The 23670-nt window shown below is 37.6% G+C and overlaps 1 protein-coding gene across 12 annotated transcripts in view; it reads left to right on the forward strand.

Moving 5' to 3' along the window:
• DNAH5 (dynein axonemal heavy chain 5) overlaps positions 1-23670 on the forward strand; it is a 152279-nt gene that overhangs the window by 16810 nt on the left and 111799 nt on the right. For 8 of the 12 annotated variants that reach the window (XR_013946316.1, XR_013946317.1, XR_013946318.1 and 5 more), the window contains exons 2-13: positions 6457-6591; positions 7818-7902; positions 10912-11075; positions 11398-11619; positions 12230-12367; positions 14870-15046; positions 15381-15494; positions 16758-16865; positions 17568-17690; positions 19500-19715; positions 22401-22508; positions 23229-23314. Coding sequence is in view for 8 of the 12 variants with exons in the window: in XM_080579301.1 (XP_080435427.1) it covers positions 6457-6591; positions 7818-7902; positions 10912-11075; positions 11398-11619; positions 12230-12367; positions 14870-15046; positions 15381-15494; positions 16758-16865; positions 17568-17690; positions 19500-19715; positions 22401-22508; positions 23229-23314 (1676 nt within the window). In the remaining 4 variants the exon portion in view is untranslated. Of the gene's footprint in view, positions 1-185; positions 1275-6456; positions 6592-7775; positions 7903-10911; positions 11076-11397; positions 11620-12229; positions 12368-14869; positions 15047-15380; positions 15495-16757; positions 16866-17567; positions 17691-19499; positions 19716-22400; positions 22509-23228; positions 23315-23670 lie in introns of those variants that run through there. The other 4 variants (XM_080579305.1, XM_080579302.1, XM_080579304.1 and 1 more) reach the window with 4 other exon arrangements.

Genomic DNA, 23670 nt, shown 5'->3' on the forward strand with positions numbered 1-23670 from the left:
TTGCTAATAATATATATATATATAAAAGGTTTATTAAATACTGAAAAAAAATATCTAAATTTTTACAAATTAAAAACCCTCTTTAGTGTTCTGAAATATATCCAGAATTAACTCATTGTGTAATATTCACTAGTATGTTTAATTTTTAAGAGAGGCTGTAAATGCAATTCTTTTCAGTTTTTCAAACACACACACACATATATATATAATCAGATTTGATAGTAGTAGGTGGGGAAAATTGTATGAAAAATCAGATGACGTGGGGAAAATGGCTTTTACTCATGAGATTTTTATCAACACTGAGGTTGTCAAGTGATTGGAGATACGATTCATGTTGATATCAATGGAGGCAAAAATATTTAGGAGCATTCTAAGCCTGAAATAGCTGTAAAAAGTGTCTTGTTTTTCCTGTTCCTAATATTGGATCATTAGCTTGTTTCTCTTGGCATTTTCAAGGGGACATCGGATTGGATTCTGTCACTGAAGTTGAAAAAATTAAGGTTATTTTAAAAAGAAAAAAACTGTTCATTGTTGAAGAAAAATCGCTCTATTAAGCAACTATCGCACAACTGAAAAATAACCAAGAGTGAATGTGCTTGTATAAAATATATGAATAGAAACCTGGGTAGTTCAGTAGTTGGTAGGTAATAGCTATTTGAAAGCTGCTTGACAGCTGTTGCTATATATTTAACCAGTCACCTGCGACAAGGAAACAAAGGTGTCTGTTGACATGAGCGTTACTTAAGAAGGCTAAACACAAATCAAATAAGCAGCTATTAAACTGACTTTTGCAAATGGTTATGTTGCCCTTGAGCATGATGGATTGTGTCGAGTGGTGTTTGTATATAAACAATATCACCTTAACAACACTGAGGTTGGTAGCAATGATTTTCAACTCCTAATCTGTAGGCAGTAAATTCTGGTGGTTAGAGCCCTCTAGTTTCTCAAGTTGTCCAGTTTAGTCTTGAAGTAATTTAAATGCACATTGCAGCTGAATTAAGGAAAAAATAGATGCAGAGCTAAGCTTAATAGTTGCTAGCTTTTTAGGTCTTCACTGTATTTTCTAGGTCTTTTTTGGTGTTCCTAAAGAAAAGGAATGAAACAAAGATGAACAAAAGGTTGGGGGGAGAGAGCAAAATGATGAATGAAGAAGCTTGCACCACAGTTTAAGGCTTAGTGTTGAAAAATAGTACTTGATGTTTATATCAAATAGTACAATGTTTAGAGCTGGAAGAAAGCAACTTTGGAAACAGAGCATTGGCAGAGTTATAAAGGTAAGGAAAACTGAACTTTGGATTAGGTCCAGACTAGTAACCATACAGCTTGAAAAAATGCTTGAATTGAAGGTGGGTGGGTGGCAAATATATATTTTAAAATGACATAAGTGGATGATGGTCATTTCATAAAATATTCTAATTATAAAAAAAAATGGATAAACTATGTCTTTTAAAGCAAAAAAGCATTTGGGATAGGTATTTATCAGGTGAAATAGCTTTTTTTTTTTTTTTTTTTTTTGTGCAACTGGTCTTACAGTTAATTGGTAGGGTATCAGCCAAGGCTTAGGTGCACGATTCATTGTGAAAGGCAAGTTTGCACTCAGACATATTTATGCCTTTAGTACTGGTACTTATATCTTGTCCATATTGTTACAGTGGTCTGGCAATGGTATAATTTCACAAATGTTACAGTGGTACAATGAACAGCTTGCTGCTGGATCTGCCAACAAAACAAGAGTGGGCTCTGCCACCAAGGAAAACTGAAATTTAACTTAACTCTTGGCCTTTTTAAAAAGGGAATTGAATTTTGAATGCACATGCATAGTACTGAAAAACAATAATAAAATATAGTGGTCTTTAAGACCCCTAGACTAATCATAAAAGCTGGTTGTTTGAACAAACTCTTCTTTTGTTAACATGATGTTATAACGAACATTGGAAAGCTCTGCCTGATATTTGACATTTAAGAGTCAGTTGAGGTGACTGCCCTAATTCTGTAGGGTGTGTGCGTTTTGGAGAGGAGAGAATGAGAAGGTGTCTGCTTGTTGAAAACTCAAGTTGCTTGGAAAGCGTAAGAAAATGCTTTGCAGTTCACTTTTCAAGTGAAGTCTGTGAACAATATAAAGCATCTTAGTGTGTTACAGGAGAGATGGGGGACTATTGTGTTGGTTAAATACATTTCAGATAAGACAGTAAATTGACAATAGACCTCTCATTCTTTTTGACTCTTTTACTATTGAACTTCCCAGTAAATTTCATGTTTCGCTCACCCGTAAGACTTTCATCAGTGTGTGTTGAAACTCAGTGATGCACAATGTTCTGACAACCAAATACATTACTTGCTGGATAAACTGTGTTCAGGAACAAGTTTTAACTTGAGCAAGTACGGCTGGCATACTAAATAACATTCATGCTGTTTAGAGTCTGCAGACACATCAGTAACTGCACTCACTCTGTAATGGAGAAGTTGGCAATAGTCAAAATGTTTTTTCTGAGGCTATTGCTTCAAAGACCCAAGGCATCTCTGACTTCTGATTTTTTGTTATCTTCTGCTTAAATATATATGGTTATATACTATCATAGTTAAAGACTTTTATTTATTTTTTATTTTTTTTTACTTCCTATTTGTTGCTTCACATTGGTGGTGTGATGTTTCTGGGTTTAGGTAAGTGTTAAAATGGACTTAAGAATATCCCCTTTATTCTGCTTAACGAGCAGATGTCTGCTGAAGTATGTTTCTTGTGCTAAACTTTTGGGATTTAGATATTAGGAATTTTAGGGCTTTGTATAAAATAAAGCAAGTTACTTGTTATAACTAGACTAATCATCAGAAAGGACTTCTCAGGTAATTGTTTTAACTTTGTTTTTGCATCTGTTTTGAGACTGTCATGGATTGTTTTTTATCTTCTTAGGTAAGGGACAGGGGATGGAGTGGGGAAAAAACCTAACAAACTAAAAGTGGCTGTGCAGATGTTCTTTAAATGAAGAGCTGAAGTTAAGCTGTAACTTATAAAAACTTGGGCAATCCTTCCTTCCAGATAGCTAAGTGAGAATGCATGAGAATGACATTAGTCTTGAGAATGCCAATCCATCTGGATTCCCCTATGCCACTAAACTTTATGAAGAGGCTTTGCTGTATGACCTTGATCAGAATTGCTAGCTGAGCCTATTCAGGGTTTGCAGATAAGGGCTACTGCACGTACCAGCCGCTTCTCACTTAAATACACAAGCAGTAGCTTACGTGGGTGAGCAGTGCTTTCATCTTTAAACCTTGCTCCTTCAGTGTTCTCTTAGATGACATTTATTTGAATTACATAAACCTGGTTGTTAGAGATTGTCTGTATTTTATGTCCTGCGGAATTCACTACAAAAGTATGTATCCCTAAACACCATTGTACAAGAACTCCTAGGGCATGACCATACTGTTGTTAGAAGCAAGATGCGGGGGGAGTCAAAGTCAGCACCTTAAAGTTCAAAGAATTTTGAGAACAGATTACTGAATTCACTCACTGAAGTTATGGTCGATACAATAGGGCTGAGTGCTTCAGGGCCTGAAATGCACTCCCATGCAAAAATAGGGAAGGAAACAAATCTGGGGTAGTAGAAATTTACTTCTCTTCCATATCATTTTGCTCTCTGATGTCTGATCCTTAAAGATGGGATGAAAAAAATGAAAATGGGGGGAAAAAGCTCAATATTTGCTTACCCTTCATTCTCTGAGATTCCTCATCCTAAGTAAATAATATCTTTAAAATATGCTATAAATAATATGCAAATCAAAATTGGTATTTTCATCAGTTTTCAGTCTGTTTTCTGAGTGCTTTTATATATTTAAATTAATGACTTGCTATTGAAAGCACTGAAATTAAATTTCCTGTACTTTTCCTGGGGCAGACAAATCCTAAAAATGAGGTAGAAGTTTCTTCTGATGGCTGCAGCAACTGAGAAGTGAGAATTTCTGACTGGAGAACGCTTACTCTGGTGAGGAGAAAACATTCTTAGAAATAGGCCACACGTGGAGTACTGCATCCAGGTCTGGGGCCCCCAGCACAAGAAGGATGTGGACCTGTTAGAGCGGGTCCAGAGGAGGGCCATGAAGATGCTCAGAGGGCTAGAGCACTTCTGGAGCACCTATGAAGAAAGGCTGAAAGAGATCGGGCTGTTCAACTTGGAGAACAGAAGGCTCCGGGGTGACCTCATTGTGGCCTTTCAATACTTAAAGGGAGCTTATAAAGAAGGTGGAGAGCAACTCTTTGCTTGGACAGGTGATGATAGGACAAGGAGTAATGGTTTTGAACTAAAAGAGTAGAGACTTAGAGTTTAGGAAGAAATTGTTCACTCGGGGTGGTGAGGCACTGGCACAGGCTGCCCAGAGAAGCTGTGGATGCCCCATACCTGGAAGTGTTCAAGGCCAGGTTGGAGGAGGCCTTGAGCAACCTATCTAGTGGGTGGCATCCCTACCTACGGCAGGGGGGTTGGAACTGGATGATCTTTGAGGTCCTTTCCAACCTGAGACATTCTGATTCTATGATAGCAGATCATCAAGATATGGAAGCATGACAGGCGGGTTGTTCTTGATTTGCGTTGTAAGAGTGTCAGGAAAAAATGTACGCAACTCGCATCAACTAGAGATATATCCAACAACAATGCAAGAGCCTTCCCAAAGTGACAAATGATGAATGCAAGTGAATGTCTTAGTTTGCAGAGAACTATAGATTTACTATTCTGTTAATAATTGCCTGTTTTCTCTAGGGGTGGATTTTTTTTTTTAAGGTAATTGGACTTTTAAAGTTTTGTGGTTGCATAGACATCAGATATTGCGTAATTCTAGGTGAACGGCTATACACAACAGTTAGCAGACATGATATAGGACTTTAGAGATTGCAACTAAAGGATTAGAAAATATTAAAGGAACTGAAGCAAATATGAGGACATGATTGCCTAGTTGTGAGGTTTCTTATACTTTCAGCCTGTATAAACAGCCACTTGTAGGAGAAATGGCGGCTATGAACATATCAAAAGCCACCTGTATGTAGGAGGGAACTAATAGCCTGTGTAAGATCGATACTTTGTGCTGCAGTATATGTAAAGCTCTGTGCTAGAATCTTAGCAAAGTACAAAAAGTAGTCTCACTGTAGTTTAAGCAAAATAAAACCACATTTATTTATTTATTTCTGAATTACATAGAAACTATCTAATTGGCATAGTGGCTATATTTTTCCATGCTAAAGATCCATTGCCAGTCGTGCTCAAATTGTTGAAACAACAAAGCTCATCAGTTTTAACGATTATGGCACTACCTTCTAGTGTGAGGCTGATTCAGCCAAAAAAGGTTGCTTTTTGTATATCTAATTAGTAGAAAAATTTCTACCCTGTTCTGAGAAGGTGTAGGACAGGCCAGTAATGTGATGACATTCCACTTCTGGAAAAGTGGAGACAATGTTAGAGAATGGCAGAGCTAAAATAGCATGAAGTATATATATACAAATTAATCTGCTACTGCATTCTTCAGGCATATCTGCATAAAGAATGCAATTTGTGTGTTTGTCTTTAAAACGGAAAAACATTTCCAGTACAATCAGCATTTATGCAGACATGCTGGTAATTATGAGTTTACCAAATATTTGAAAATTCCTTCAGGAAGAAGCAAAGAAATTTACATAAGGGTATAAAGTATATTATGCAGGTCCTATTGGCTCTGCAGAAGCTTGTAGATAAATCATTTGTGCATACTTTATAGAGTTACTAGATTTTTTGTAGTCACAGGGGAAATAAAGATTGAATTTACCACCAGTGAAATATAATTCTAAATTTCTTTTGAAAATGAAATGATATTAAATCTTGTAATCCGCAAGCACAATAGAAGCAGTAACTACTCCAGAAGGCTATTTTGTCTGTAATGTAATGAGGTGTATTACATATGGGAATTCAATTTAATTAGAAGAGTAGGCATACTGCTTGAAGAATAGTATAATAGCAATAGTTAAGCACATTTATAAACACTTGAGTACCTTGAGGCTTGATTTACTTCTCATTATATTAAAGAGATAATGTATGAAATCTTAGCTTCTTCCAGCAGCATTTGTCTGTGTTGGAGAATGCTTACAATATCTTCCACAAATAACAAAGATTGACTCAAAGTCCTGTGTTGATTTGATGGTCAAATGTGAATAGACTGAAAAGCCAGAACTAATAACTTTGGTTGTTGAAGATGACTTGCGTGATGATGGAGCTGTATATATAAAGCATTTTTTTTCCTAGAGAGACTTCCAGCAAACGAATAACACCATACAAAAAACGTGTGTTGGAAATTTTATGCCTTAAAAATGTAAACCACAAATATAGAAGACTGCAATAGCCTTCATTTAAAAAAAAAAAGAATTCCAAAATTTGCTTTTTATTTGTCTTCAAAATTGATTTTTTTTTATTTTTTTCTTGTTCACTTTATGTTTTATAATAGCAAAAGTTAAAGGAGGAAAGGGAGGCTAAACGTGCTCGGCTGGATGACAGACATGATTACTTACTGGAGACTGTTGCCACATGTGTGAATCTGGACAAAGCAGAAGTAGAAGATGCTATTCTTGATGGTAACCAGGTAATCTGATTAATTTGGTAAATGAAACTTATAAGTTGCTTTAGAACTGATGTTACCATCAAATACTTATTGAGATAGTTAAGATAGTTGTCAGATTTTGTGGTTTCGCAGGCTCAGAAGAGTCATCCTCATCCACATTCCACTGAATGCTGCTGTTTCCATTAGGTTGTCACCTGCATTTGTGAGACTATATTGTGAGATTAGGAAATTAAATCAGCTAGAAACTACTTGACAAAATAGAGTGGCTAGTGATCCCACCAAGTACATGAGGCTTAGTGTTGTTACTATGTAAGCACTTAGAAATAAATATTTTGAGGAAAGGATACAACACAAAATGATGGTAAGTATTATATGCAATGGAGATGCATTTTGTGATTTGAAAAGAAATCACTGTTTTTTAAAACTTAAGTTTTAAAACTGAGGCATTCTCATTTCAGTGCTAATATATTGAGAAACTGGAGAAAGTCCAGTGGAAGACTACCATGATGGTCAGGAGCAAAGGGCATGTTAAGTATAAGAGGGAGAATAAGTGAGGGGCAGTCAGGTAATAGCCTGCAGTTGCTTAAAGAGTAGTTGCGAAGATGACAGCTGAACCATTCTTAGCAGTGGCAGGTGACATAACAAGGGGCAATAGCCACAACTCACAGATTACACATTAAGAGACCCTTCTTTACCAGAAGGGTAAAGCAGCATGGGAGTACGTTACTCAAGAGGATGAGCTGAGCTACTGTTGACAAAAGAGGAGGTTAGCCCAGTGATCTCCCAGAGGCCCCTTCCAACATATCTGTGATTCTGTATGAAACAGGAATACGAGCTGTGCAGAACGCTGTCACACAGGTTAAAACACAGAGCTTGTTTCAGCCTTCACTGAGGTGCTGCTGCACTTCAGTAAATGAAGAGATGCACTGTGCCCTCAGATTGAGAGATGATGTGCAGTAAGTGGTTTCAGTAAATTGGAACATGGCCTGGCTATATTCAGTTCTGTTCAGCATGGAAAAAATCAAATGTTTAAATTAAGTAGTATGTGCTACTAAAGGGGAAAAAAACAAACAAACTTTTTTTTTCTTTTTCTTTTGGAAGGCAGTAACAGGTCCTGGTGTAATTTTAGTACTGAACAACGATAATGTGATGTGTATTTATCAGCACTTTTTGTCAAAAATCTGAGCATGTTAAACTTTTCATAGTGTGTATGACAGGCATAAACAATTCAACATGATCTCAAACAGATAGAGCGCATTGACAAATTCTTGGCACCTGGAGGTCTGCGCCATTTGATGTTCTACTATCAAGATGTGGAGGCAAATGATGCAGGTAAAGCAACTTTGGGTTTCCTGCAACATACTGTAGTTCTGCTGAGTAAATGTGCAAAGAAAAAACATATGGTCAAGTTTATTTTATTAACTGGGGCTTAAGGCAAGGCAGGTTAGGTCATCTTTGCTCAAGAAGTGAGGATTGATGAAATTACTGAAGCTTCTTAGTGCACTTTTGCATATTGTTAATATTCAACAGCAAGGTACTTCCTTGTAAATCCAGCAGCTCTTGCCTGGGGGGTTGAAAAATGGTTTTTGGTAGTTAAAGGACAACTTTCACACGAGGCGAACAGTAACAGGTGCTCTGCCCCCTCCCTTCCAGTCACACCATCAATTCGCCCTGGAAGCCCTCCCCATTTCTTGGCACATGACCATCCGCTCCAGTAGTCCTGTGACATGACAAACCAGCTCCAGGAGGCCCCTGTTTGGGGCCACAAGGCCATTACCCCAGAAGTCCTCTCCTTCACTTCTCTTCATATCCCTTTCCCTTCCCCAGGGCTCTCCATTTTAGCACACTTCTGGGGGAAGCATCCTTCTCACCTTCTGTAGAAGCAACTTGTGACTCCTGTGTTGAGGACATCATTTCTCCATAGCTTCTGTCCCAGAGTCTCGTGTTGCTCCCACTGGCACCAGCCAGGGGTCTTCTGCTGGTGTTCCCATTATGTCCATGACAGCCTGCAAAATATCTGATCACATTTTTGCAAAATTTTGAGTGTAACTTTTAATGCACAGCTTAACAGCTTCTAGAATCCTTTTCAGTAACAGCACATCTTTCCTAAAGAGATAGCAGAGTCTACTCTAGCTCAATACATCATAGGAATGCCCTGAAAACAGATGACTGTTTTTGGTCTGGCCTCTGTAATTACTAACTTAAGATTATTGTGCAAGTTTGTGTTCATTGGCAATAAATCAAATTAATAAAAGTCTCTGAGTCAATGCTGTTTTGCTGGTGACAGAGTCCTTGATGTACTTGAGGAAAACAAAAAAAGAGACTTCTTCAGGAGATGGGAAGGAGGAAGGTGATGCTAACAAAAGGGAGGTGAGGAGACACATGGGTGGCCATGTGATCCAAAATGGGGATCTCTTTGTGTGGTGGTTTTACTCAGGTGGGCAGCCGAGCTCCACCACAGCCACTCTCTCACTTCCCCTCCTCAAAAGGAAAGGGGGAGAGAATATGATGGAAAGGGCTCAAGGGTTGAGATAAGGATGGGGAGATTGCTCAACAATTGTTGTGATGGGCAAAACAGACTCAGAGTAGGGAGACAGTAAAATTTATTGCCTATTACTAACAAGCTAGAGAAGTGAGAAACAAAGGAAAGAAACCCAAAACGTCTTCCCCACAACCATCCTCTTCCACCTCCCGCTGAGCGGCGCAGGGGAACAGGGAATGGGGGCTGCTGTCAGTCAGCTCCTTTACGGTCACTCTCTGCCCCTGCTCCACGCGGGGTCCCTCCCACGGGATGCCGTCCTTCCTGAACTGATCCCACATGGGCTTCCCACAGGCAGCAGCTCTTCAAGAACTGCTCCCACACGGCTCCGTACCACGGGGTCCATCCCCCAGGAGCAAACTGCTCCAGCACGGGTCCCCCACGGGCGGCAGCTCCCCCCAGACCCCTGCTCCTGCGTGGGCTCCTCTCCACGGGCTGCAGCTCCGGCCCGGGGCCTGCTCCTGCGGGGGCTCTCCATGGGCCGCAGCCTCCTCCAGGCCACATCCACCTGCTCCACCGGGGGCTCCTCCACGGGCTGCAGCGTGGAGATCTGCTCCGTGTGGGACCCATGGGCTGCAGGGGGACAGCCTGCTCCACCAGGGGCCTCTCCACAGGCCGCAGGGGAACTGCTGCTCCAGCGCCTGGAGCACCTCTCCCTGTCTTTCTTCACTGACCATGGTGCCTGCAAGCTGTTTCTCACTCTTTTCTCTCTCCCAGCTGCTATTCCCCAGCAGTTTTTTTTTCCCCTTTTCTTAAATATGCTCTCACAGAGGCACAACCAACCTCATTTATTGGCCTGGCTCTGGCCAGCAGCAGGGCCCTTATCTAACATGCTTCTGGATACTTCTTGCAGAAGCAACCTCTGTGGCCCCCTGCTACCAAAACCTTGCCACATAAACCCACTCTACTGGGGCTGATGGGCATGTGACTGAACAAAAAAGGGGTAAATAGCGCTGTCACTTTTTGGCTTGGTTGGATGTCGTTCTTTATTTACTGATACAAACAACTTGTTTTTTTATCTTTTTATTGTTGCAGTGGTTCACTGAGAAGTAAGTGTGTGTGCATGCATGTGCATGCATTCATTTTTCTCTGAGAAAATTTTCATTTTTGCATTAAAACCATTAATGGAAAATGAATGTAGCAAAAACAAAAATAATACACAATTTAAGAGAGTGATTTTGCAACCAAAGATATTGCTACTTCTTGGTGACTCTTTACAAATGTTATCAATAGCATAAACCTGTGAGCAGCATATTCATATTTGGGGAAGAAGAAAGGGAAGGAAAGCCTTTTGTAGCCTCATCGTCTTTGTGTTTCCCGAAAGAATCCACTATGGCCTGTCTCTCCTTGTTTCCTGAAACATTCTGCTTCTGTTTTATTGCATATCAGACTTAGGTGTTCATGTTCTTAAGGAAAGACAGTTAGTTGATAATGGCTCCTTTGAGGTAAACTACATTTGCAGGTTTTTTTTAAGCAATAGAGCATTACCTGCAACTACATAATAGGGCTGGATTGACATGTAAGAGGACCTTGACCCTGAACATTTTTTTAGAAGGAACAGAAAACGAATAAATGAATAGAAAAGGCTTTTGATACGAGAATGGTAAAATTAGATGAAATAATTCTTATGGTGCTGTTAGGACTGTGGGTGCTGTGTACCTTCCTTGAGAAGTCACACGGGGAAGCTCTAGGGGACTGGGACTCATGGATACACAAATGGTGACTGAACTGTTTGTTTAGGAAGCGTTTCTTTGAATAAATCATCAGTGTTTTTTAAATATTTATTTTATTTTAACCTACAGAACATTTTAGCTTTCCAGGAGTAGGAATCAACTCTAATTTGACAAAGAAGAAGAAACCTAAAGTGTTTGTGACAGAGGGAAAAGAAGTTGCTTTAACTGGTGTATGTGTTTTCTTCATTAGATCTAGTCTTTTGAAAGCCATTACAACTGAGAATATCTATCAGGTAAGAGTCAGTGACTGCTGTTTGGTATGCATAATCTTGTTGAAAATTCATTTTAATCTCGGAGTATTTACTATCAGTACATAACTTGACAGCCTTTGACATGGTGAAACGAGCAAAAGGATGGAGTTTGGCTAAATGAAATGCAGGACAAAAAAAGGAGGAAAATAGAAAAAGTGACACTGTCCAGTGACAGCAACTCTAAGTATATCATTGTGAAGCAATGATGACAAAAAGTAGTTAGTCAACACCTAAGTATCAAGTATAAATACATGATGGCAAAATTTTCTTTTCCATTTAAATATTTATTGCATGTCTTTTACAGGAAGTAAATTTTAGTATGATGGATGTAGGTCGAGATGGCCTACTGGAAAGTGTTGAGCAGTTGCTATCAGAAATCTTCATTCCAGCCTTACGGAATACGGACTATGGCTGGCTTGAACTTGGCGAACCTCAACAAGCTTCCAGTATTAAGCAGGAGTTTCTTGCTTCCCTTGAAGCATTTGTTACTGTGCTCTCAGGAACTCGGCAAAGTCTGCTAGAAAAGGTAATATGTTCATGTAGCAGCTAGCAATCCAGCTAGCTGTGGAATGTCTCTTTGCCTGAACTTTTTGAATTTACTGTTTTGTAGAATACTTTTGCTTGTAGAATACAAATTGCTTTTGTTAAGCTGGAGAAAAAATAATGCTTCTAAATACTGTTTGTTGTCATCAGTAACTTGTTATACATTGATCTGTGGCTTTAATATCTGTGAAAGTTTGTGGTTTTAACAATTCTGCAGCTGCTTCTGTTATTGTTTGTTTTGGTGCTAGTTCTTTTGAGCTGTTCACTTCTTGGCTCTGGTATTTGTGGCCTTTCTTAAAGAAAACCAAGAATGATTAATGTACAACAAACAGTTACTTCAACTGTTGATTTCTATTCTGTCTTTATTAAGAAAATGACATGAGAGCACAGCTGCTAGGTTGAAGAGTTCTTCAGATTCTGAAGTCCAGTTCTGGGCTCAAACCAGAATTTAAACAAATCTAAATTGAAGTGGGAATATGAAGTCAGATACCCCAAGTAGGGAAATCAGTCACTATGTAAATTTCTTGGTTTATTTGTCACAAAAATTTCAGCACTTCGGTTTTTTTTTTTTTTTTTTTAAACTTGTGTTGTAGGTTAATCTGAAGAAATGTGAAACATATGATCTGAAAAATCTAAAAGGACCTTCAGATTACCTGATGGTTGCTAACAACATAGGCAGTCTTGAGAGAATAGAAGTCTGCATGAAAGGATGGATCAAAGAGCTTGAACAGGTGATATACACTGCAGAAGTATGAAATATAAACACATTTGCATATTGGCAGGTTGAATTTAATCCTGGTGCTACCTTCCTATAAAGATAGATGTGATTGATCCCTACGTCTTAAGTTACTGTTAGCATGTTTTATGTGCTTTTACTTCTAAATTAGAAGATTACAGACAGCTTTTTCCATCTACTTTTAAATGGAGTGTACACGTGTATTTGGAAGCTTAGTTCCCTGTTACTGCTTAATTGCCTCATCCACACACTGATGGAGCATCTTAATGTGGTTAGAAATACTGTAAGGTTGTAAGGTCGGTGTACTTGTTTTAAGTACAAATAAAATTAAAAAGTACAGATCAGATTTGTAACTGCAATTTTTTACCTCAGAAGCAGGTCCTCTATAGACTATATAGCATGGCTCTTAAAGTTCTTTTCACCAAAAAAAAATGAAACTATCAATTGAGATTCATTTGCAATATATTCAAGGTAAAATATAGAAGCTGAGGGAAACATGTTCTGTAATGTTTATAAAGGCAGACATTAAGGAAGAGGACAGCATGATTAACTTCTAAATTTGGAAAATGGAAACTTAGTTGCTACCTTATTCTCTGTTCTGCATGTAGAAATTATTGCCAAGATTTTATCAGAGAAGTATGTTTATTTTCAAATTAGGAAATCAGCTCCATGGAGGACATTTCTGTATTTATTAAGGTCTATGCCTCTTAAAAGGGAGGAATTTAAGAAAAAAACCAACCCAAATCTCTTGAATTTATATGCTGAAACTGGTGGGTAGAATGTATCACAGTGAACTGCACTTATACCAAAAGAGTTGTGGTCAACAGCTCAGTGTCCGAATACAGATCAACGATAAGCGGTGTTTCTGAGTGGTCAGTAATGGGACCAGTACCTCTTTGTCAGTGACATGGACAGTGGGATCGAGCACACCCTCAGCAAGTTTTCCAGTGACACCAAGCTGTGTGGTACAGTCAACATGCTGGAGGGAAGGGATGCCATCCAGAGGGACCTGGAAAGGTTTGAGAGGTGGGCCTGTGCGAACCTCATGAGGTTCAACAAGGCCAAGTGCCAGGTGATGCACCTGGGTTGAGGCAATCCCAAGCAGATCACTATCTATATTTAAGCTGATAATATGTTGTTAGTACAGGCTAATTTTTCCCCACATTGTCTGCTTCTCCAAGGGACTTGAATCTGCACTTCCTCTCTGGAGCATGGCTTCATCCTTTATAAACAAATTATTGTGAGAATCGTCATGATTGAGTTGAACTAAGGGTTCTTTTAAACCAATGCCATCTCTTTGATAATGGGCAAAAGTGATACTGGTGAAGACTAGAAAAGCAGAGTGAGGCAGTACTTCCCATCAGTTTTCTTCCAGCCTCTAATGATTTATAATTCAGAGATTTTATGAGCTATTTTATTTTATTTTTTTATTTTATTTTATTTCAGTAACCTTCTGTGGTTTTCTTTTCCACATGAACTTGTGCAGTCTTCCCTACAGCTTGTACAGGAAACATAACGATGCAGCCACAAATTATTTCAACCCATGTTATACAGCTGAGAGGGAAAAGCTGTTCCCACTGAGATGATGAGCGGGATAAAGAAGCCTCCAAAGTAGTTTGAAATGTACCTGAGTGTATCTTAATCCTCAAAATCTTGAGTGATACGTTTCGAAATAGTAAAAGGAGTTGTTTTACCATTACCATTTCAAAGTTGTTTTCAATATTCATTCATTACATTCACGATTAAAGTTTTCACGTTCAGCATTGTTACAGATTTGTAGTGCGTTCTTCTGTTTGTTGTGACTCAAGTGTTGTAAAATATTAGGTAGAATCAGCTAGTAAAATTTTTCACTGAATCAAAAATCTTACAAAAAATATGCTTATCAAAAAATGTTGAGAAGCAAACTAGAACAGTCTTGACTTCAGTATATTCTAATGTAGCTGGTTACTTGTAGTTGGATGCCCACTGGAGAAAGATCGCAGTGATTATGCTCCTTCCTATTCATACTTCTGCACATACTGTGAGTTCCATCTGTTCATATTGTGTACAGGAAAATATTTTGGCTATGGTTATATTATGGTCACTGAGGTGAGTATCTCTACCTCATAATCTACTCCTGGAATAAATAGGCTGCTAGAAAAGATTCACTTTATTCAAGAAAAAAAGTAGAAAACAGTGATTCCTAGTGGATGTAATGAAAGGAAAAGGAACACTTCAATATGGTGATTGCTATTCTTAGTGGTCAAAATCATACTTCAAAACATGATTTACAGCTTATTTGCAGAAAATGTCTATAACAGCATTCCTGAGATATTCCCTCTTAGACTCAAACCAAAAAAGACCAAGCAAAATTAAAGATGGATCATGTGAGATGGTGGCTGAGTTACATAGTTTATCACAGGAGTTAACACTGACAGTTAAATTATGAATTAATCCATGCTATCCATGCAGATAAAAAATATTACCATCAGTCACTAATATTACTATATGGTAAAAGATTCTTGCAGAAAATGACCAGTTGAGAAGGGAGGCTGATGACCTTGGACCACGAGCAGAGCTTGATTACTGGAAGAGAAGACTTTCTAAATTCAGTTACCTTATGGATCAGCTGAAGAACCCAGACATGAAGGCAGTGCTTGGAGTACTCACTGCTGCTAAATCCAAACTGCTGAAGGTTTCTATTTTGAATTATGACAGATGTAAAGACTATAAATTCTCTGTGTAGCCTACTTCATTTTGGTAATGTTTATAACATTGCTGGTGGGCAAAATATTTAAGTATCTTTGACTTCTGTTTTCTTCTGCCTTCCACATTCCCCAGTCTGAGTAGGTAAATTTTAAATCTAGTTCATTTTTTTGGGAATCCCCTTTGTCCAAAGTACAAGATGTATGCTTTCAAAGTAGTTAAAAGGTTAATGACAAAAAAGGGTGATCTCAAAACTGCTTAGTCAAAAGAGTATTTCTGAAATGTGTTTTTTATTATTATTATTTTCAATTTTCTATTCTTAGAATTGGCGAGTGTTGGATATTCGCATCACAAATGCAGTAAATGAAGCTAAAGATAATGTGAAATACCTCTACTGTTTGGAAAAATGTTGTAACCCATTATACAATACTGACCCTGTAAGCAAAACTTCTCAAATCTTAACGTAAATCTCCTGAGACAACTGAAATGAATGTAGTTTGTAGTTTATAGCATGTTAGTCTGGAAACGACATAGATAGCAGTTTAGGTATCTATCTGCAGTTTGGGACTGTTCAGTCATGCTAAAAGTGGTTTAATGGGAATTTCTGGCTATAAAAGATTTTCAGTCTAATGATGAAACTGGATTCTGTGCTATGGGAGGAAGTGAAAAATTTGAAAATTAAAAAAAAAAAAAAGAAAAAGTGAACATGGTGATATGTTGAAGACAAATGATGGGCTTTTCTCTTTGTGGTGGTGGCCAGGTCATGCTTAGACTAACATTTATAAGGCAATTTACAGCTTCTTGGCTTAGGAAATACAAATATGGTTCAACATCAATGTGTAAATATAAATCACCTTCCCATGCTTTAGTAACAGAGTGATGCAAGTGTAATGTAGTAAATACGGAGTAATGAGTAATATGGAGTAGGAAGGATTCTCTTATCCCATTAACTGCTAAAGTAGATGGCAAATGGTTGCTTTTACTAAAACTGTGTTTGTAACTGGCTGTGTGTCTTGCTAGCCGGAGAAATATGATGAATAGTCCTGAAAACTCAAAGCTTTGACTGTCCGTCTTCCTCTTTCTCTTTACTTTTTCCCAAAGTGAAATTGCTTCGAAACAGTTCTCTGGGCAACCCTGGTATGGTTCATGATGCAGTCTGTTTCCCTCTACTGGACAGTGATAAAACTGTGTTTTCTTTTACTGTTTCCCAGTCCGATGTTTCAGTCTCCCTTAGGAAACGTTAGTATGATAAAGATTTGGGTAGTGAGAAACAAAAAAAATAAAACTACCTTCCCATCCCTCACACCTGTTCTTCCCATGCTCAACCTCACCCCTCCATTCTGCACTCCTCTACCTCCTTGAGCAGCGCAGAGGCTAGGGCATGGTGCTGGGGTGTAAAAACATACTTTTAGTGAAAGTAACAGTAATTTGGAAGAGGCCTTTGTCTCTATCAGATTTATCTCACTGACCAGAGTTCTTTCAAGCCAAGCCTCTAGCAAAATTGTTTTCCCAAAATTGGCCTGTAGAGCTTGGATGTTGAAGTATGACTGGGTGTTTTACAGGACAGGCCCAGGGAAACAGAGGCAGAAATGTTAGAAATATTGTGTTAGTAACGCACCTGGATTCTCTAAGCAGGTGTCGAGCTAAAGTAAGATAATAAATGTATTGAGATAAGTTTGAGACTGTGTGTTCCTTTACAGATGTCCATGGTGGATGCTATTCCAGGGCTTATAAATGCAATTAAAATGATTCAGAGTATCTCTCAGTATTACAATACCTCTGAAAAGATATCCTCGCTGTTTGTAAAGGTAGGTGCAAAGTAACGTTTTGTTGTTGGCTGAGCAAGACAGAATATGCAAAGGGAATAAGCAATTTAAGAGCCATCGTTTTGGTCAGTTTTATGCTGTTCTTTGAATGGATAAAGAATTGGAAATAGTGACAAAGCTTCTCCAAAGTTAGAAATTATTTTACTAGAAATAACTAGGAATTGTAAGACTTTTTCAGACTTCTTGAAGATCATGGTTAATTTCAACCATGACATGCACAGATCTGAGGAGCTTTTTTATTAGAATGATTTTTGCCTACAGTGAACTATGCTTTGCAAAAGCAGTTATATTAATAGAGCCCTTAAATCTTTTTAAGATTTCATAAAGAAGGAACTGAAGTTGGAAGGACAACTTGTTCTTTTATTATTATGGTCTCATGGGCCCTTGTTTTTTCCTTTTCTTTCAGAAGGTCCAAAGTTTTATGACTGTAGTCTGTGTCATTTCAAGGTTGATAAAAGGTGTTTAGGCTTAGGATTAGTGCAGTTAATCAACAACGCTTTGGCAGTGTAATAGTCTGCAGGCCATATACTGCAAGGAACATGGTCTATGTGTCTGGTATTTGGTATTGCTATTTTGGAGGTCTTAGGCCAGTGGAATCAGAGGTATGGAATGAGATCAAAAGAAGGGTAAGATGTGCTTTGTCTTGCAGCAGTTTTTTTTTCACAAGGTTAAAATTGCTTATAGGTGACTAATCAGATGATCACAGCATGTAAATCTTATATCACAAATAATGATACTGCCACCATCTGGAGTCAACCTCAGGAGACAGTTATGGAAAAGCTTTTTGCAGCCATTCGGCTTAAACAGGTATGTGCAAAGGACATCTGAAAAACAGAATATAAGGTGAGATTTCAGTGGGCATGATAAACAGTGGAGTATGTATTTTATACAAGGAAGGAATGTTATAACGAAGGAAAATGAAGCAACTGAAAAATACCCTTTGACACTGTTTTTTTTTTTTTATTAGAGCTAATGAAGAATTTAGTCCAGTGTCTGATGAACTTCTGGAAACAGTATTTCCATCCTTACCCTAACTTAACTAAGCTTCTTATATGACAATTACTTGGATTTTCATGTCTGAGTTTCTCTAGAAAGTTTCTTCTTGTGTATGTATGATAGAAATGAAAACAGAGGGTCTCGATGAGCCAAGTATATTCTGAAGATATCTGGACAACCTATATCTTTAGAAAAGACAGTTTCTAAACTGAGAATAACTGAGAAGAATTTGGCTGTTCACATTGTCTAGGCTTGTTAGGATTTTTTTTTTTTTTTGTGTGTATACAATTCCATGATCATTTTGTGACTTATTTTTCCCCACACAGGATCATAGGATAATTTTTAGAACATAGGATCATAGAATAATTTACATTGAAAGGGTCCTCAGGAGTTATCTTGTCCAATCTCTTACTCAAAGCTAAAGCAGAGGCAGCTGTGAGTTCAAACCTGGTTGCTCAGGGCTTTATCCAGTTCTGTCTTGAAATTTTCCGAGGATGGAGACCGCACACCTTCTGCTGCTTGACTGTCCTTAGGGTGAAGGATTTTCTCCTTACCATTCAGTCAGAACAGCTTCTGTGTTAGTTTACTTGCACTATCTCTTGGCCACTGTCCACGCACTACTGTGAAGAGCCTACCTTTGCTTTTTTGTCTTTTTGATAGCCTGCCTGCAGGTATAAGGCTCATTTTAGGTTTTCTCTGTTATTACTTCTTCATTTCTTAATAATAATGTGTGCCTAAAAGAACGAAACTTTATCCTGACACCTTCTGAAGAAACAAATCTGTCAGAGTTACTGCACGAATTAGTGTGGATTTATATGACAGCTTCTTACCATTAGGAACAATCAGTAAACTTGTATATTTCTATAAAGGTATAACAAAATTTTCAGCTGCAGCATTAAAATATGTTGAAGGATTAGGCTTTTATTTGAGTCTTACCAAGTCTAAAAGCTTTCATAAAATCAATTTAGGAAACTGGGCCCTTTGTATTAATACCTATACATATGGTTATTGATACGTATATGTGATAGAAAATAATGAAGTTTGTATTTTGAGGTGAATTACTGAGAAAAACCATCCCAAGGAAATCTGTTGCCTATGTAAAATGACTTTGAGAAGAATTTAATTTGAACATGTTTGGAGTACGGTTTGTGCCCAGTTAACAAAGCAGAAAGAAAAATGGAAGTTGCAATGGAGCAGCATTTTAACTTTAGAAGGGTTTTATTTTGAAAAGTGGTTTTAGATAATCTGAAATATGTTTACCCAATAAAAGTGCTAAGTGCACAAACATTATTTCCGGTTTCTGAAACCTGAAATCTGGGTTGTCATCTTAGGTGTTCAGTGGACCCATTTTTCAAGCCCTGCTATAAAATAAAGGGAAGAAAATTTCACACTAGCTAAGGATGAAATGTACACATATTTGTGCATATATGTGCAATTTATTCATTTGATGAAATGTGTGACCCCATAATGATATTGTTCATGACTGTTTATTGATCAAAATTCTACTTGCTACTGAGTTAGAGGGGATTATATCTGTCTGCACAACTTTTGTTATATCTTATGGCAATGTTTTTTATTACATGCTTGACATTCTTCTTTGAAATTCTTCTTTATTTTTAGGAGTATCAAAATTGCTATCACAATGTGAAAGAAAAACTGGAGCAAAATCCAGCAGAAAGACAGTTTGATTTTAGTGAGATGTATATCTTTGGAAAATTTGAAAGCTTTCATCGACGTCTGGTAAAGATAATAGACATTTTCAATACTATGAAAACCTACTCGGTTCTACAGGAGTCTAAGATAGAGGGTTTGGAAGGAATGATCACAAAATATGAGGTACACAGTAACTTTTGGATATCCTTTGAGTCTGACTTGAAAATGAAACGTTAAATAATTAGGAAAACTAGAAAGCATTTATCAAGAGAAAAAATAGCTCTGCAAGCTGTGCTAAAATGACTGGGAAATAGCTAATGTTGCAAGTGCGTGACCACTGGGGGAGAGAGCAGACGATGAAAAGGAGCAGGTGGCCATGTGAAGGAGCTGTGTTAAAATCAAAGTTGACTGAAAAATGAACTAAACGTGAAGACTTTGTAACAGGTGTCAGAGTTTTGCATTATGATCAGTAGAAAAAGTGAGAAGTCCAAAATTTTTCTCTTTAAAAATGTTTTGTGAGTTATGAAAGTGTACTGTGACTGCTTGATCTCTTGCCTCCTGTTCAAGGGGGCATCTGGTCAGGGCCTGTCACAGAGGGCAGTTCCATTGCTCTGCTGGTTGATGCTGCAGCCAGATTTTCCTTGCAGCTTGGAGTGAAAACAAACCCCATTGCCATTTCTGTAATGTATAAAAGGAAACAAATACAAGTTTAGTTTCTTCAAATAAGTTATTTTCAGCAAAGAGAAAAAAAAAAAAAACACCTTATGCTCTCAGATTTACATCATTACATTAGGGAAATAGCTTTATTCCAGCAAGGCAGATTAATAGATTTACTTAAAATCTGTACTCATCTATCAATACGCTGCATTTCAAAATGCAAAATTATACTATTGATAACTTCGCATTTCAAGGGAGGAAAAAGAGTCAACTCACAAATGTCTGTTTTTGGGGTGAAGGATAGAAAGAAATGAGTTAGCAGGTTTGCTCTGGAAAGCTGTCCAAGCTTTTTCTTCTGTAACAGTTTAATCTCTTGCTTGTTTTATTACTACTTTTGGTTTCTTTCATGGCCATTTTATTTAGTAGGAGTGGGACGTGAACAACAAAGAGCTCTTCTAAGAATTTCAACATGCTAAATTTATGTTCTTTTCTTCTTCCATTTCTGATGAGATTATGATGATTTTTTTTTTTTTTAGTGGCAAGTACAGTCTTCCCTGCTTTTTCTGAGCCTGACTTAACTTACATTATTTTATACCTTAGTGCAGTGTCATAATAAGTCAGAAGTGTTCAATGTATTGAGTTTGTAGACTGCTTTTAGAGATCACACCATACAGTGGCAGAAAAATGTGGCATTCTAATTTGCTTAACCCTGTCCTCTTCCTTTTTTATGGCCACAAATAAATTACTTTGCTGATGTAGTTAAATAACCATAGGGTAAAATGTGAGCATTCCATTGTGCATCCTGATTTGATTCAATCCATGCTGTAGTCCAGGGTTTTGGTTCTTTTATAGTCATCTGAGAAGAAACCTGGGTGCAACTGGAAGGAGAGCTTGGCCCAAGGACTGTTCCAAATAGGTAGGATGAATGTGGACTGCTCTAAAGAGTGTTCCCTTCATTGAGAGCTGCTCTCTAAAGCTGGGCCAAGAGACTTCTCTCCGACTCTGGTTGCTGAGAATTATCAGATCACGCTATGAAGATACTATTTTGGTAGGTTGGAACACAGGCATCTCATTTATTTGGGGCTTTTTCAGTTGAGAAGCTACGTGTGACTGTTAGCCCACTGTGGTGCAGTCTGCAAACTCTACACAGGTACACCACATCACCCATTGCAGCACTCAGGTCCTAAAGTAAGAGCTTTTTGTGAATTTCTTTTTTTTGGGGGGGGGGGTGTATAAGGAGAAGATTAAGCATGTTTATGTAGAAGATAGTACATGGAAGGTTGTGGATAGTACACGTAAAGGATAGAAAGTGATTGTACTATTTTAATGGTGGCAAAATTGAGGTACTGAAGTATTTTACGTGGATTTTAGCTGTAGTTAAGTGACTGATTAAGTAACTTGGAAAAAAATGTATAGTCAGAAATTGCTATGTTGCAGTTCTTCATGCTTTACCACATAGTTGCTATCTAGGATTTGCATGTTTGTAGATGAAAGCATAGGATTTTTCTTTACAGGCAAGGAACAAAAGTGAAGTTCAGTTGGCTTATAATCAAATGGCAGAAGTCTGCTGTGCTGAAAATATTTTAAGCTTTATAGTTGTATTGTGGTAAATTACTAGCATGTTGAACAGTGATCTATCATCAGAAATCTTTAACTGTGGGTACACCTCATGGGAGATTCTGATTCAGGTGTACTTTCCTTAAAATGGACAGCAGCTACATAAAAGAAGGAATAATAAGTCCTAGGCTGGTGACATACTGCATCTTACTGTGGCTTTTGAATAGTCTATTTTTTTATGACATGAGTTAAAGACATGGAAAATACTACTGTGAAAATAATTTCCTATATTGAACTTTGTTAACTTTTAAATAGAACTAATGAACCTCTACATGAGAAAATGTTTCATGGGTAACAATGAGTAACAAATGCTTTTTATGAAAAGTAAGAGTCTGATTATTCTGTCAGTTCTAACTGACTTAAAGTGGAAGTAAGTAATATAACTGCAAGTCATATGGCCATTGCACAAACTTGTTTCCTGCAAATACATCATTTAAGTGACCTGTGATCTCATTTAAGTGAGCAAATAATGGCAACTAATGGCAAAGTCAAAATGTGAATGTGCACAACCCATTGCGCTAAATATTTTGATGTGTTAAGTTTTTGCTAAGACCATTTTTGGTGATAATTTTTTTTTTCTATGAAACTGTGTAGAGTATTGTTGACATCATGAAGAAAAAGCATTACAATTTCTTGGATCAACGGAAGGCTGACTTTGACCAAGACTATGAAGAGTTTTGCAAAGAGATAAATGATCTTCACGTAGGTTTTATGAATCAAATAAGTATTAAATGTAGTAATGATTCCTCATGAAAACAAAAGTACATCTATCTGAGTTACCACCAAACAAATTATGGAAATCTCAATCTATATTCTAAAACGGAGAAATGACTGTAATGTGCCTCTACTTTAAAGCTAGGATTTATTACTTAACATCTAAACCACTTCCACGAAATAGACCAGAAAGGGCCTTTAGGCACTCCGACAACAGGATTTCTCATTACTCTATTTAAAAGTGATGCTAGCAAGAATAACATAAAAATGGTCAATTTTGTTGGGTGAGTGGGAACATAGCACAAATAAATTAGATAGTTAACTTTCCTGTAGTTCTAAAATCACAAGTTGGTGGAAGGAGTGGACAGATGTTGAAGTTCAAATTTAAAATAAATACTTGTCTTGCTTTGGTTGCCAAAGATTTGAGCATTCTTTTAGGCTCTCAGTATGGTGGAACTTTGGAGGGTTCAAAAGCTTTTTCGGGTTGCACAGGTACAGAGGGAACAGGGGGAAGGAAATGCCTTGAAAGTTGGCTCTATTTTGCTTAAAATGGATGGAAGAGAGGTCAAATTGATACTTACTGAGGTTGCTCTCATATAAACTTTGTTCTAATGTAACGCATTATAAATCCTGCAAAATAACATCTGGTGTATTTGAGATGTGTACCTTATGTAGTTCTTCACAGTAGAATTATTTGTTCTACTCCAGGATCAGTTAAAGACTTTTATGGACAACACCTTTGAAAATATTGTGGACACTGAAAGGGCACTGTCCATGCTGAAGAAATTTGAAAGGTACTGTGTGCTATCTAGCCTGCTGGAATTCTGACAGACAATGGAAATAATGCTTTGAGGGTGGTGAGAAAGGGGAGAGTAGAGTAGGTATCTCCTTAAATACAAACAAAATCCAACTTAATCTCCTTTCCCTCAGCTGCTCAGCTCTGGTAAGAGATGTCTCCTCAGCTATGTGGATGAATAAAAAATACATATTTTTATGTATCCAAAAATATAAAATATGAATGGACTTCATCTTTCAAAATTAGTATATGTACAGGAAAACTGTTCTGGTTGTTGGCATCTTTGCTTTAGTTTTGTCCTTAAACAATGAAATTAATTTGTTCACACAGTAAAGTTAGAATGCTTGAGTAGGA

The sequence above is a fragment of the Anser brachyrhynchus genome, assembly GCF_964034855.1.
Source record: "Anser brachyrhynchus genome assembly, chromosome: 2".
NCBI lineage: Eukaryota > Metazoa > Chordata > Aves > Anseriformes > Anatidae > Anser > Anser brachyrhynchus.